The sequence below is a fragment of the Apteryx rowi genome, unplaced genomic scaffold, assembly GCF_003343035.1.
Source record: "Apteryx rowi isolate R43461 unplaced genomic scaffold, aptRow1 scaffold_488, whole genome shotgun sequence".
In the NCBI taxonomy this organism is placed as follows: domain Eukaryota; kingdom Metazoa; phylum Chordata; class Aves; order Apterygiformes; family Apterygidae; genus Apteryx; species Apteryx rowi.
The window spans coordinates 58755-73353 of record NW_020450747.1 but is presented as its reverse complement, the minus strand read 5'-3'; the positions used below and the strand labels follow the sequence as shown (position 1 = coordinate 73353).

The 14599-nt window shown below is 36.2% G+C and overlaps 1 protein-coding gene across 5 annotated transcripts in view; it reads right to left on the bottom strand.

Annotated features, from left to right (window-relative positions):
- The window catches only part of NUMB (NUMB, endocytic adaptor protein), a 43585-nt gene that overhangs the window by 20057 nt on the left and 8929 nt on the right, over positions 1-14599 (bottom strand). For 4 of the 5 annotated variants that reach the window (XM_026078777.1, XM_026078773.1, XM_026078776.1 and 1 more), the window contains exon 3: positions 5317-5391. The exons of the other annotated variant lie outside the window; for it this stretch is intronic. In XM_026078777.1, the coding sequence (XP_025934562.1) occupies positions 5317-5391 (75 nt within the window). The remainder of the gene's footprint in view (positions 1-5316; positions 5392-14599) is intronic. 5 annotated transcript variants of the gene reach the window in all.

The window sequence follows — 14599 nt, the reverse complement described above, 5'->3', positions numbered from 1 at the left end:
GGGTTTCAAACCAACAAGCACACACAAGAATAGGGTTTGGAGGGAAAGGAAGGGGTGTTTAGAGTTATCCATAAGAAGGTGCGACAGGCAAATGTGAAAATAATCCCATGAAAATGCAGATAAGAGGGCATACATAGAAGCCTAATAAGCTACTGCTCTGAAATTGGTGGAAAGAAGGAAGAGAACCTCAGCCCCAATTTCATGCAAAGTGGTTACTTTGTTTTCACTCTCCCTTGTTTAGTCCTCTTTAGTTAAGTTATAAACCAAACTTGGCAGCAGACGTGGTGGTTAAACAGTTAAAACACTGTATTGTAGTGGCCCTTGTGAAATGCGAAGTTTAACTCTTGGATCATAGTTAAGTTTTCTTTGCATTGATCAGTCTTTGCCAGAACAAATGCCTTGTAAGCTGAAGCAGCATCTATGATTACTGGTATAACATAGGGTTAAACACTGAAAAAACATTTTTGTGCTTTGTTTTATTCCATTTAATTATTGTTTTGGTTTACATGCTACTCTTACACTTAGCATCTTATACAGTCTTCTCTGAATAGGGAGGAATTTCTTCTTATCTTGAAAGTGATATAACCAAAACACAAATAAGATCCCTTCCTCTTTCATTCTCTTTAAAGCCTTTTCAAGACTGCATACTAGATATTCATTCTACAATTCTGGATTTATAGGTTGAACAAGACCTCTTTAAAGTCAGCTCTCAGCAGGAGAAGTTAAGCCAATGCAAAGAACTGAACTAAAATTTCCTAAATTTCTTCAGGCTGGAAATGATTATACTGATTGCACAATTCACATTAAAAAAAAAAAAAAAAAGAGGCAGAACAATTTTAAGCATATTTGCATGCAGTTCAGTTTACCAGCTTCATTTTGTTACCAGACTGTAAATAGAAAACTGCAAGATCTGTCTGAACTGGTCTCATGGGAGAATACTTTACCAGGCCTGGTGTTCTCTGTGCATAGCTAAATGCTACTCAGTATTTGAGGGAAGGTGGCTATGAACCATATCATTGCTTTTGCTATCTTTCCAAATAGTTAGCCTGTAAGGAAACCATGGTATAGCAATAACTGGAGAAGTTGGGAATAACTGGAGGTGGAGAATTCCACGTGAGAGAGAGAATCTTTCTGACACCAAATTAGCAGCATGTAATTCTGACATGTTGATTACTGTTAAATGATAATATATTAAAAATATTATTACAAATATCCTGAGATCGCATCTCAAGAACTGATTGATAAACAAGGTTATATTTAAAACAAAGTTATGGTTCTGACACAAGCCAACAAAAGCCAGGAAACACAAAGTTAAGAAGGGAGTGTCAATCTTAACTTTGCATTTCCTGACTTTTGTTGCTGTATATCTCTGCCCAATGTCTTTCCACAGAGCGTTTTAAAAAGTATCTATAATATACTTGTATCAGGACACGCACTGTTTAAGACCATCTCTAACTTTAGTCAGCTGAAAGGATTAAAGATATTTAGAAGCAAGAATGGTCATATATTTGGACAGGATACACTGAATACTAGAAGGGGAACTAATGGATTAATCACAGTGTTGTGTACATAATGAGAAGGGGTTGGATGCTGCTGCCAAGTTGAGCGATGACTATTGCATTACACTAAATAAAAGCTTTTTAAAGATAGCAAAAGCTAAAGAGATTCACCAGAAGCTCCCTCATTTTTAGGTGATGGTTAATTTTGCTCTCAGCAAAATGCTTGTTAAACAAGATTTATTTATTTTTAAATAAACCAGAAAATGTTAATGGAAAAGATATCATGCAAAACAGATTTTAAACAACACTAAGTTAATGTAGTTTAGAAATAACTAATGCATGTTTTAAAATATTAAATTATGTTTCTTTACCTGCTAAAACAAGAACATATATTAAAACAAATGCATCATTTAAAACAAGAAATGGCAAGTTAGAAACCAATACTACATACTAAGGCTGATTTAAAATCAAAACATGACATGAGAGAGTATACTTTTGTCTTTATACTACCTCCCAGTAGCTGAGTCAAATGTATTCACAAGGCTACATTACAAGGCCCTTACAAAGTTAGGTTGTAGTCTGCACTAAATATTTTTAATTCAGTTAAATGGTTTTGGAGAGAAAGCTGCTTAGTGTCCAGATGTACCAGATATAAAATGTACATACAGTTAATATATCTTATTAAAGGAAAATTGCAAACTACATTGGGCAAGAATAAACCCAAATGTTAATAATGGAAGGTGACAGCTGAATACATAGGTTTCTGATCTATTAATGCTGTACTGTACATGTGAAATGGTACTGCTGTACCATTTCATCAGATATAAAATAGGGACATACTTCAAGTTTCTCTTTATTCATTGTAAATAAAATTATAACCTGCACTTTGTAGTATTGTTGGTATACAATTTCAGAGCTATTAAATTATAATAACAGAATACATTATGAATGAGGATTCTCTAGCTAAAAATGAACTCTTATAGTCAGCTGTCAATTAAACGCTCCCAGAACAAAATGCTTACCATCATCTGAATTTAAGTTCTGCAAGTTGCAGTGTTCAAAAGACAATTGTGCCACTTCAAACCAGCATGCAATAAAAAAACTGAAGATATTTCCCACACTAAAGAGATAGAAAGATTTCTTTGCATCTTCGCTTTAAAAGGGCAAAGCAGAGGTTAAGCTATTCCTAACAATATTAATACTGTTTTATATTCTTCTTGACAAATCCCATGAAAAAAATTAAAATCCATTAGTCAACCCTAAAAAAAAGAACAGATTTCATTTCCCCAAATGAATTGCCAACTGTTTGAGAACAAGAATTAGAGAAAATACATCTATTAAAATAGGTAAAGACAGACAGAACTTAATTTTTAGAAGCTACAAGACACAAACATATCAGCAATTCTGTCTCTAGAAGAGAACTATTATTCTGTTGACTGGATTTACAAAATCTACACAAAGAGAATGATAAAGATCAAATTAGGCCATGGATGTACTTTAACCATCTGAAAAATGAAGTCCAATTTCCCTTAAACCAGTCTTCCAGTTTAAGTGCTGCAGCTCAAACTTGTAATTTTTGCAAGACCAAGAGAAAGGCCATCAAAATAACCAAGTACTGTGAAAGCAAGAGTCTACCTAAGGAACAAACCGTATTCTTATTACATTCCTTGCATGCTGAAACGTCATCTAGTAGTACATCTTTGCTATTTAAGAGAAGACATTGCACAGAAAAGTAAGGAGCTAGAGTCCTAACAGTGCTTAAGATCTAAAGAAATGCCCCCAAATTTAAAACCTGTGTGGTAGGGGTTTTTTTTGAATTGCAGTGAGCAGCTCCGAATGAACCTTGGATCTGATGGAGTCCAGCCATTAAAGTGTACAAAGTCACCTCAGTAATCTGAATCTTCCACTATGGGCCCAATGAGAATTTCATATCTGCTTCTCAACCTCCAAAGCTGACAAACAAGACAATGGAAGTAGCAATTGTAAGAGACATGTGCTCATGTCCAATTTATATATAAACATTCAAAAATTCAAACATCTGAAGGAATCAGTGAGACTTGGTCAGTTGTTGCCATGCACAATTCGGAACAATCACGGAGCACAGAACAGAGAAATGAAATAATTTCATTTCTCTGCAAAGAAAGCAGAGTCATGGTGTAGAAGCATAATCTAAAATAAAAGTTAGATATCTGACGTATGATCCAGTAATTCAGTTGACCTAGAATCACAGTCCTGGAGTTATCCAGATTCCAAAAGAAACTGGGTGTTAAACTTTAACTGTGCCTTATTATTTATAAGCTTAGCTACATTTATCTGGCTGGTGGGCTTAAAGTTTATAAAACCTTAGAGAACAAATGCTTCACAGCATAGCTCCCCAGAGAAGAGAATAAGAGAAATGACACAAGGTAGATATTGCCACACAGTATCTGACATGCAAACTGTGTGCTAATAGAAAGTATTCTGATACAACAAAAAACAGAACAGAACCAGACAAAAAATGGATGCCATTCATTATCTGGCCAGTACTTGCAATTTTAGCTATATAAACTAAATCCATAGAACAAAGAAACTCATTTATATTTTTGTGGCCCTTTTTCATAAAATTAATCACCAATCACTGTGGGATTGAATGGGAACAGATGGGATATAGCTTTAACAGGTTGCTATACATTGGCCGAGAGAGAAAAGAATTAAAAGACTTGATTTTAATCAGAGCACTAAACCAATTCAGAAACTTTACAGTACAAGAGGAGGAAGAAAAGATAACCTATAATCCTCTATTGTGTGCTAGGAAGAAGGAAAGACAAAGGGTTCAGTTGGAAACCATTTGAGCTGTCACGTTTGGTGAGGAAAAAAATAAGGCCCAGTAGCAGACATCTTAAGTTAGCAAAGATGCAGTAAAAGTGTTTGATTTACTTTACAGTAATTTTGCTGAGCTACAAGGATACAAGAGTTTCTTCTGCTAAAGGCATCACTGAAGAAAGTACAGAGCCAAGACAACTAATAGAAGCGATGAAAGGGATTGTAGTGCTGTATCACCATTCAGACTTCAGATTTTAACGTCCTTTTTCCTTCTGTTCTCTTCAAGACTGTTTTAGCTTCAGTTCCTTGACAGATTGACCACTAACTGTTTAGCATTTGCTATTTCTGCAGGATTTTGCAATATTAATACAACAGGAAAGAGATGACAAGGCCTCTTCAAATGAGTTGTGGAAGTACAGAGAACTTGGAACAAGTGCCATTTGCAGGAACAAACGTTCACAGAAGCCGAACTAAGAGCAGCCCACTTCATGACATGTCAGAATTAGGCATCCTTCAGGCCACTTTGAGCAGATGCAAGCTGGATTATTTCATGCATGACTACAATGCTGCAGTGCATTAGAAAAAAGCAGTTTAAATCAAGTAATAATCAAGTAACATTTTCTCTAATAAAGGTGAATTAAGTCACTATTAAAGTGGCAGGCAACAGAGGGAGGGAGAGAGAGAGAGAGAGAGAGGGAGAGAGAAAAAGAATTGTTAAAAAACAACGGTTGAAGCCCCATATGGGTACCAACTTAGTCTGAAAGGTCTCAGAGGATTTTTACACATTTGTTTTGCAAATAGTTTCTGCAAGTAGAAAGAACAGTTGTAACTCTCTCCCTCTCATCATCAGATCAGCACGTCCCCCTAACCACAGCAGCGCTCTCAAACCGCCAACTGTTCTCCTAACACAGGGTCAAAGGTTCAGGCTTTAACGGGAACGCTGCTGCCAAACAGACCTTTTGGAGTGACACTTGCAGCCCCAAAGCCAACTTTTTCATGAAACAAATATACATACAGATTTCAGTCTCTTCACAGCCTCTTCACAGATATGCATTCCTCTGGATTCATCCACTTCAACATGTCCCAAGTACTGCAGGAAAAAGAGTGTAGGGGAAAAACTTTAGCAGTAGCTCCTGAAACTCAGTTGGTTTAAAAATTCAATCTCACTCTGAATTCATCTCAGTACATCTGAGATGCTAGACATTAACAATACTTTGCAAGTGCTCTTCTGAGACTTGTATTTGCCTTATTAAATGGGGCACCAGTGTCAGTAGAGAAGCATAAGACATCTGGAAATTCTGAAGGAAAAGACTTTCCTTACTTGGGGGAAAAAACAAAAAATTGAAAAGTGGAACTCTATTTTCCTTCTTATTCAGCCTGAACTTTGTTCATTTTTTTATTAATATATCATGAAAACTTTAGTCAACATATAGACCACTGAGAATAAATTAGTTCCAAATAATGATAAATACAGCTAGTATTGAAAACTGAATCACACTACACAGTAAGATGCTTAAATTTATTTGATTGTTCTTGTCCAAATACAAGAATTTTGAATTTACAAACGAACATCCATATTTTTACCTGTAGACTAAAACTGTTTATCTTCATTACAGCATCAGATTCTTATGTGGATCCAGAAGAACTCATGATTCTCACAAAACATTTTAAAAATATATCAGTTTCCTGTGTATTTGTATACATATTGCATTTGATGTATTGTATTATCAAGCACTATTCTAAGAAATAACACTAAATAGAAACTGCAAGTTTCAATGGTTTTGAATTAATAACACTACCTAGCATGGCAATATTGGCTTACGCAGAAGGCAATCTGAAGGCATACATTGGAGCGCAGTGGTCAGAATACTGTGGATAGTTTCATCTTACATTCCAAAAAAAAAAAAAAAAGTTTCGTAAGTTTTCCAATTTCTCCCCTAACTTTTCCATTCCTAGCTCTTTTTGATGGAGGAAGGAAATGTTCTCTCAGAAATGTTCACATACTTATTCAAGGTACTTAACTCTTCAAGAAAACCATAGAAACTATTAAATAAAAGTGTTCTACAGTATTATTTATGATAAAAGCTATAGGCCAAAAAGATTTACTCTGATTTACTTGGCATGATGAGAATCGTATGCAGTTCCTGCTCCAAAGAGTTTATACACTAGACTAGCTGGAGAGTGAAGAAAGGGTTTTAAAATATCAGAGTCAACACTAGAGGCACAGTGCAGTGCTAAATCTAGGATTAATAATCACTTGAGAAGTCCTACCCCACCACAGAATATTCTGTCATCAGATATCTGAAATCTCCCAGTTTTTGTTTCATTAATTAATATACCATATTTATCTGAACTAGACAGACAAAAAAAGATTTCATTCTTTAGCACCATATTGAAGTACTCTATGAGAGTAGCATAACAGCTTCAACCTAGTGGTGAAACTCAGAAAAAGAATATTTGACTATTTAATAGAAATTTGAAAGATGTGAATGATAGAGGGTTTCAACATTAAGTCTTAATATGTGGCATTTTTAAAAACAGAGGAAATCTCGATGGAACAGATCTGCAAGAATTTCATTTTAAAACAGCCCTCGCAGTTGGAGGACAGCTTGAAAAATAAACTGCATAGAAACTAGAAGGTAAATAAAAAAGAATTGACATTTTAGAGCTGTTTCAAAACGAGCCTTGTGAGGCTGAAGCCTTAGTATTGGCAGCTAGAGCTGCCAAAACAGCAACTGTGCTCCCTTAGCTGAGCTTTTTGGACACTTGCACAGGATCTTCATTTCTTCATAACACTCCCTAACTAGAACGTGTTTAATCATAATCACCAGCTATCCTACAATACACAAGTAGTAACAACTAACCACGTATTTACTGCATGTCTGGAAGTACATATTTATATCAACAGCTATTGTAAGCAGATTTTCAGTCCCGTCATGCCTCCTCTGGAAATGGAAGAAATGCAGAAACTCTGTATCTGTGCATATTTATCACAGGAAAATTACGGCTTTCAGTAAATCGAGTTTGGCAACTTCTCTTTAAAAAGGGGCAACGTAGACAGGAACAAGGCTGAGATTTGTAGAAAAAAAGAGAGAAAAAGAAAGATATATGCATGTAATGAGCACCCTAGTTTGCATTTCTCCTAAGTAAAATATCTTACAAATAGAGGACAACTTCCAGATTTCCTGAGCTATCTGCACATCTCATTTACCCGAGTGTAAGCAAAATGTTTCCATCTAAAGATCCAAACCATTCAGTCCCTGTACTTGGCAACTTGCCTCTTGCTTGGAGAAGGGAGAAACAGAGCAGGATAAACATTGCCTCATGTCACACCCCAAAACAGACAACCATTTTCGAGCACATAGCCAAACCCCTATTCAAGTCACATGTTCGAGCTCTCGGCAATCCGTCATGCTGCGGCTGCTAGAGACAGCAAGGTTAGGTGCAGTTTTCAATGCTGCTTCCACTCCAGTGAATGGGGACATTATTACACATATCAAGTGCATCTACCCACACCGAAAGAGTACAATCCGCAGACCTCATTGGGCATCAATCAATTCTGAATTATAAAAGAAATTACCCTGCTGCACAATACTTCTTTATGACAAGGACAAAAGATGCTTTATTTGCACTTACACTTTACACTTAATATCCTTCACCAAAAAAACTTATTCTTCCCATTGCACCATTTTTGTAGAAGCCAAAAGCTCATAGCTATCAATATCAGTGGCCTTGAACATCGTATGTGCTGCTTCAAAATTCTTCCTCCACTTTTCTGAGTTTTTGAAATATCTGAATATACTTGAAAGTTTCTGTCTTGTACAAATAACCTTCTACAGCACAATCAGAATGCTAATGGCCTCCTCTTTTTTGGCTAAGCCAAGCTAAGTCCCCAAACAGTATCAGGTCCCCTTCTCAATCTTCAGGCTTATTTCTGAAAAATTTTTCCCACCAGGCTGAGAAAAGATATACATGGCTCCTGTATTTAACCAATGCTACAATAACTTTTACATATGTGATTTTAACTGGTAGCAATCAAGGCTTAAATATTTCTTCAAGAAACTTGGCAGACAGTTCTGCTATAGACTGAGACCTTTTCTAATGCCCTTACATTTTTATCAGAAGTGTTAAATTATAAATAACTACCTAACCTTAAATTTGAAATATTAGCTCAACTTGCCAGTGCAACAGCATTTTATGAATGACAGTTCAAAATTTCATAGAAAAAGAAAATACAACCGCTAGTTAGGTTAAGACATGGTCGGCTCCTTACAGCTTGAAATGAAAATTAATCAACAAAATTCAGGACTTAACTAAAACCAACCACCACCAAATTCTGTTGCCCTGCCACTGCAAAGACATTGCATGAAAACCTCTTTGAAGAGCAGATATACAAACCCCACATGTTTATACACAATCTTTTAACATCTCTGAAAGTAACTTATCTTTGAAACTAAAGAAGAAAAAAACAGTGCCTGGGCACTGCCATATATCCATAAAGTCCCATACAAATCCATCATATCATATTACCACAAAACCATTCAAAGACTTGGACATGTAATTACTCGGTGCACAAAAATCGATGTGAGCAGCAGAAGCCATACCGTGGTCACTGAAGACTTTGCCAAACAGTAACAGAGGGGGAACCCTGGGCATATGTGTCAAGAGCTCTCCTTATCCCAAGGATCACAGACAGCAACCAACATCTCTGGAGAAAGTGAGTACACTTCTACCATGAAAGTGCAAATACTATGAATGCAGTATTAATACTGAATGCAGTCGTACTTAATTTTCATAGCAACAAATGAGTGAGAGTCACGACATTGGCAATTCTCAGCCATAAGATGTTCCACAGGAGATTTAATCTTTATACCAGAAATTAGCCAGCAATGCTTTTGCAGAAAACTAAAATCCTTGTGGGCAGAGTCCACATATAGAACAACATAAAATAAAAGCTCTCACACAAATAAAATACCTTTAGAGGTTGTTGGAGAAAGCCTTAACCCAAACATGCTTATTCAAAATTATTGTTTATATTAACATTTTCAGAAAGAAAAATTGATGAGATGGTACAGCAAGTAATAAACTCAGTCTTCACCTCTAGACAATGAAGTTTATGTTCTCTTTCACAGATGATGGTGTTTGCTATTAGTCTTAGTCAAATACTAGAAAGCAGTCATCGCAGGAACAAGTCAAACTAGCACATAGCAAAATGCCCTCAAAACTTAAAAAGCACTTTAGAAACTAAACTCTTTTTCAATGTTTTAAACCTTTTCTGCCTTCACCTAAAAACAAACAACTTAAATTGCCACATCAAGTGTTTTTGGTGAAGCTGTCGTATTGCCTTCCAGCAATTCCATGTCACTGAAACTGTTCCATAACAGAACACCAAGGGTTGATGGATCATGTCAGAACAGGTGCTGGTCAGCAATGAAATAGCTCCACTATCCATGTCCTAGTACTATAAGCACTATTTGGTCTTCTTTCTTTGTTTTCTTTTCTTTCACAAATACTTGACTAACTCGGTTTTGAAAGTCAAGAACAATAGCTGGCAAAAAGAAAGTTCCTTCACCAGAATTCCTCCCACCTGGTCAATTCACTCAAACCAGTTTACTTCATTCAAACCCTGGAACATACTCCTACAATCCCTCTTCTAAACAGACACAGCTACAGAAATCAGTCAAATCTTCTCTGTATCAGCAGATGTTCATATACACTGTTCTATTTGCAAAAATAGATTAGGTTCTTCAGATTACATTTGAAACTATACAAACACATGAAATGAGCTTACCATAAGTCTTGGCCAAGGTGTTCCTTGTTATGGACCTAGTTGCCATAGAGAGAATCACACCACCATTTTCTTAGTATTCTTCTTAGAGGCAATGACATTCCTCTTTCTTTCTCTGTGTAACTACTGTTCGCTCTACAACTGAGGGTTTTTTTTTAATATTAACACTGAATTAACTACTTGGAATCTTCATGTGCAGATATGCTTCTAATAGGTATTAGAATAGAATAGGTATTGCTCAAGAATTAAAGCCAGAACTCCCTAGATACAGGTGAAATGTTGTCTTGCAGCTAGACGTAAGCCTAAATCCAGGAAGCTGGATTCTACTTAAAGTTGAGCTACTTTCCCACTGACTTGTATAAGATTTAAACCACAATGATCAATACTTTATTTCCCTCTCACACACCCATGCTCATGCTTTCTAATTTGTTGGCTGAAACAGCTGTTTCCTTAGACAGAGCTATAAAAGCACAACAACCAACAAAAACTCAATGATTAAGTGTGACCAAACACAAACTAAGCTAATTCTGCATAGTCAAAAGCTAGAGGTTAGTTATGATGCCATACATTTCCTTAGGATCCAACTTTCTCCACTCTCTTTAGGTCATCAGAAAGCAAAATGTCTCATCAAATTCTTAAATGAACAAAAAGAAGAGCTATAATGGCTATAACTGTTGAATGTCTCTGAATAACATGGGCCAAAAGATTTTGACCCTAAAAATAAAGTTCTCTTTATACTAGTAGTTCTCAATGTCTCCTCAGACCGTACCCATCTAAGAGCCACACTGTGTAAAGGCATTTCACTTACTGATTCTAATATCAGATTTATCACTGAACAGAAACAACACTGTTAGGAAACAAAAAACATTTCTGATTAGGACCCTACTGAAGATGAAGTAGCAAACCTCAATATAGAAAACACAAATGCTATATTCTTCATATTCTCACAAATCCCGAAAACGAGGCTGAAAAGGAACTCGGGAGGTTATGTAGGACATCAGTTGCCTCAAGGCAGGATCTGCTTCCACATCTGCACTACAGAAGTCAGCCTTGAAGTATTATGACATTTCCATACCAGATCAATAGGTTAGACCATCTACTCCAGAGCTTACAATCCTTCCTGTTAGAAAGGGGGGTTGTTCTGCTGAGTTGCTATTGTTAATGCCTATCCTAAATCTCCCTTGAAGAAGCTTAAATCCCTATTTCTCCTAGACCCTTTACAGTTTCATATATGTACTGTTAGACTTATGGCTTTCAGCTGCTCATTCCAATGTGCAATTCCTACATTCCTAATTCAGCATTAGTTAATAAACCGAAGATGACTTTTTTAATGAAACGTTGATAACTCAAAGTTTTAGAAACACACTGCACAAGTGTACATTGTACCTTTTCTTCAAGGACTGCAAGAATTACAATTTTCATTTATGACACTGCAAATCCTCTAGAYGAAGTAAAAACAGAATTTAAAGATATAACCCAATGATAACTTTTTGGTTTCCAATACCTAAATTACATTTAAAAGAAAGACTCTTGCAGGGACATCCAAAGCATTTTTATGGCAAATCTGCATCTTACTTGGTTCCAGACATTAACATTCAAATCTTTAAAACTATTTGAAGTTTATTAAACAGTTTTAAAAATTGGCCTTGGCCAAAGACAGGAGGGTTTTCAAGTTGAGTAATAAGCTACATTTAGAACTTCTTGTTTGCAAGGCTATTCAAACAAAACTGGGAGTTGTACACAAATCTGAAAAGTTTAAAGATTAGGGATTGTATTACATTCCTTTTCATCACAACAAAAATGCACAGAAATATATTTAAGGCAAGTCTCACACTTTCTATTACAATCCCCATTCTTTTATAATTAGTTGCCTTCAAGCTTTTTTCTGTGATCTGAAATGTTAATTGCTGCAGCATTTTAAAAATATACACTTACTTGCTTCTGGGTTAGCATTCAGTAAGAACGGTTATTGTTCACTGCTAACATCAATTCCTGTCTTAAGAGGTAGGGACTTGTAGTGTTTACTGTGCAAAGCTGAGCAACATTTCAAGAATCAGCAGATTTGTCACATTCACTTCTTTAAAATACTTAACATAGTTTCCAAAGACTATTGAAGCATCTTATGCTTTCATGGTCGAAAATATCATATGCCTAACACAGAGGCACTTAAACATCAACCTGCTGGTCAGCTCTTCCACAGCTATTATTATTTTGAACAACTAGAAGTGCATTTCAGACATAAAATTACAGGCACACTTGTTTGTGCCAAGTATCAGTCTTCTGATGTGGATGAACAGAACGGTATTCAAGCTGTGCTTTAAGACCTTATAGGCTCATCATTTAATTATTTTTAATTATTTATTTTAATATTTATTTATTTTTAATATGAGATTTATAGTTAGACATGAAGCAATAAGGTTCAATATGAAAATCACAAAACGAAGACGACAACCTGACAGCTGCTAGTGCTGCGAGAGCGCGCAGCACAGGGACAGAAGTGGCCTATTTTCTACTGCTGGCAGTTTCAGCAGAGCCATGTACAAGCCAATTATGTAACAAGCTCCTGTGTCACAGGGATACCAGAGATGGGAACTGACACTCGGAAGTCTCAGTAGGAATAATCTACAAGGCTCAGTGCAAGTTGTCCCCACTTCTTCTATCTGGGTTTGAATATAAAGCAACACAATGTTATCCAAACTTCCCCCACCATTGCAAGGGCTAAATAGTAAAACCAGTGAAAGAGTATTGGCTCTGAAAAGGCAGTTCTTGTGTGCGTGAACATACGACTGTACTGATATAATTTTTATTTGTCAACAGTAACACAGAAGTCAAGATTCAATGGAAAGGCTAATTCACATGAGACCAGGCATTCAGCAACAAATTGTGGACTTTAGGTTCAAAGGTGCAAATTTTTGACACACAACTCTTTCACAGAGACTTCATTGATTGATATCTTCAGTCTTAGAAATAGAATAAAATACTTAAATATATACATAAAATCAGTAGCAGTCTTAGACACATTAAGGTCAAGAGAGACTTACCAGAAAAACCATGAAAGTGACAGCAACAAATTAATCTCAGATATATCAGACTGTTGAGTCTTCTAGGTTCACAAGTAGGAATCAGCTGTTACTATTCTATTTAACATGTCCAGTTGGACAGAAGAACTAAGAACTTCCAAATATTTGATTTGTTTAGTTCTGTTATGCAGAGGGAAATGACCTAATTTTTCTGATAGAAATTTCACAGGCCAGTTACTCTAAAGTGCATTTGTATGAATAAAAAATACTTACCCAGAGGGATATTTGAAAAGGCATTTCAGACAAAAGAAGCCCTAGTGTCAAATATTTTAGTCATTAAAACACAGAACAGCTGCATGTTCTCAGTGAGGTAGCGTCTGGAGCAAGACAGCAATTTTTAAAATGTGTATGTCAATGAACCTCAATTTTTGCTACTACGATTTATGAAGATTGTGTAAAAATAAATTCTATCACTGATAAGAGTGGCTTTATCAAGTGTTAGAATAATCTACTTCTGAATACAATGTCTCCATCCAAGTCTCTTATACATTACATATTCTGGCAAAGTTTTTTCCCCTCGGAGGGAGATTCACTACTGAAATACAGCAGGTATAATTTCTGTTAGGACAGTGGAAGAGCATGATCACCTTTGAAAATAAATTTCTGCACACATTTTTCAGCAGCTGAAACAGTTGCACATGTAATAATAAAGGGGCAATTCTGAGTACATCTATAGAAGATGCAACGTATCATGCCTCCATACCACAAGAGTTAAGCATTAAGAGCATTAAGGTTATGTGCCTAAGGGATACTAACAGTCTGCAAATCACACTTGCCTAAACATAAGTCTAATAACCCTTTCATACTTTTGCTGACAGACAGGTATCTGTCTCTCTCCTGATGCAGTAGAGTGCAAAATTTGTTTTTGTGTTCCAGTATTATGGCTCTTTTTTGCACTTTTAGCCAATTCAAAACAGTTTACGTAGAAGAGCTGTGCAGGAAGGTTACTAGCCATTTCCAGGCGCGATTTTGGGTGTGCCGGCTTACCACCTCAGCTTTGGTTAGAATCTAAATTCAGCGATGAACTATCTGTAAATAAATCCTACAGGCACTGATAACCTGACTGAGACAATATGATCAGCAGCTTGTTACATACAATACAGCCATTCTGAAACCTGTGGGAAAACAGACTGTTAAACCAAAGCATAAGACGTTATTGCCTACGAGTAACAGTACACACCCAGGAGTAACTGTACAAGCCCCAAGTTTATGAGCACAGAAATGAAGAGAACCAACTGCACACCAAATCCACTTCCCCCAGTTTTAAGGCAACTATGTAATAGGAATTTGACCAATAGTTTCCACAGAAAATCTACTCTACCCAAAAGCAAACATTTCACAGAGCACAGCAGATTTGCTCAAAATCCTACACCGCGTTTATAGACTGTAATTTACACTACGGGTCAGCTGTTAATGTAGCACAGGAAATC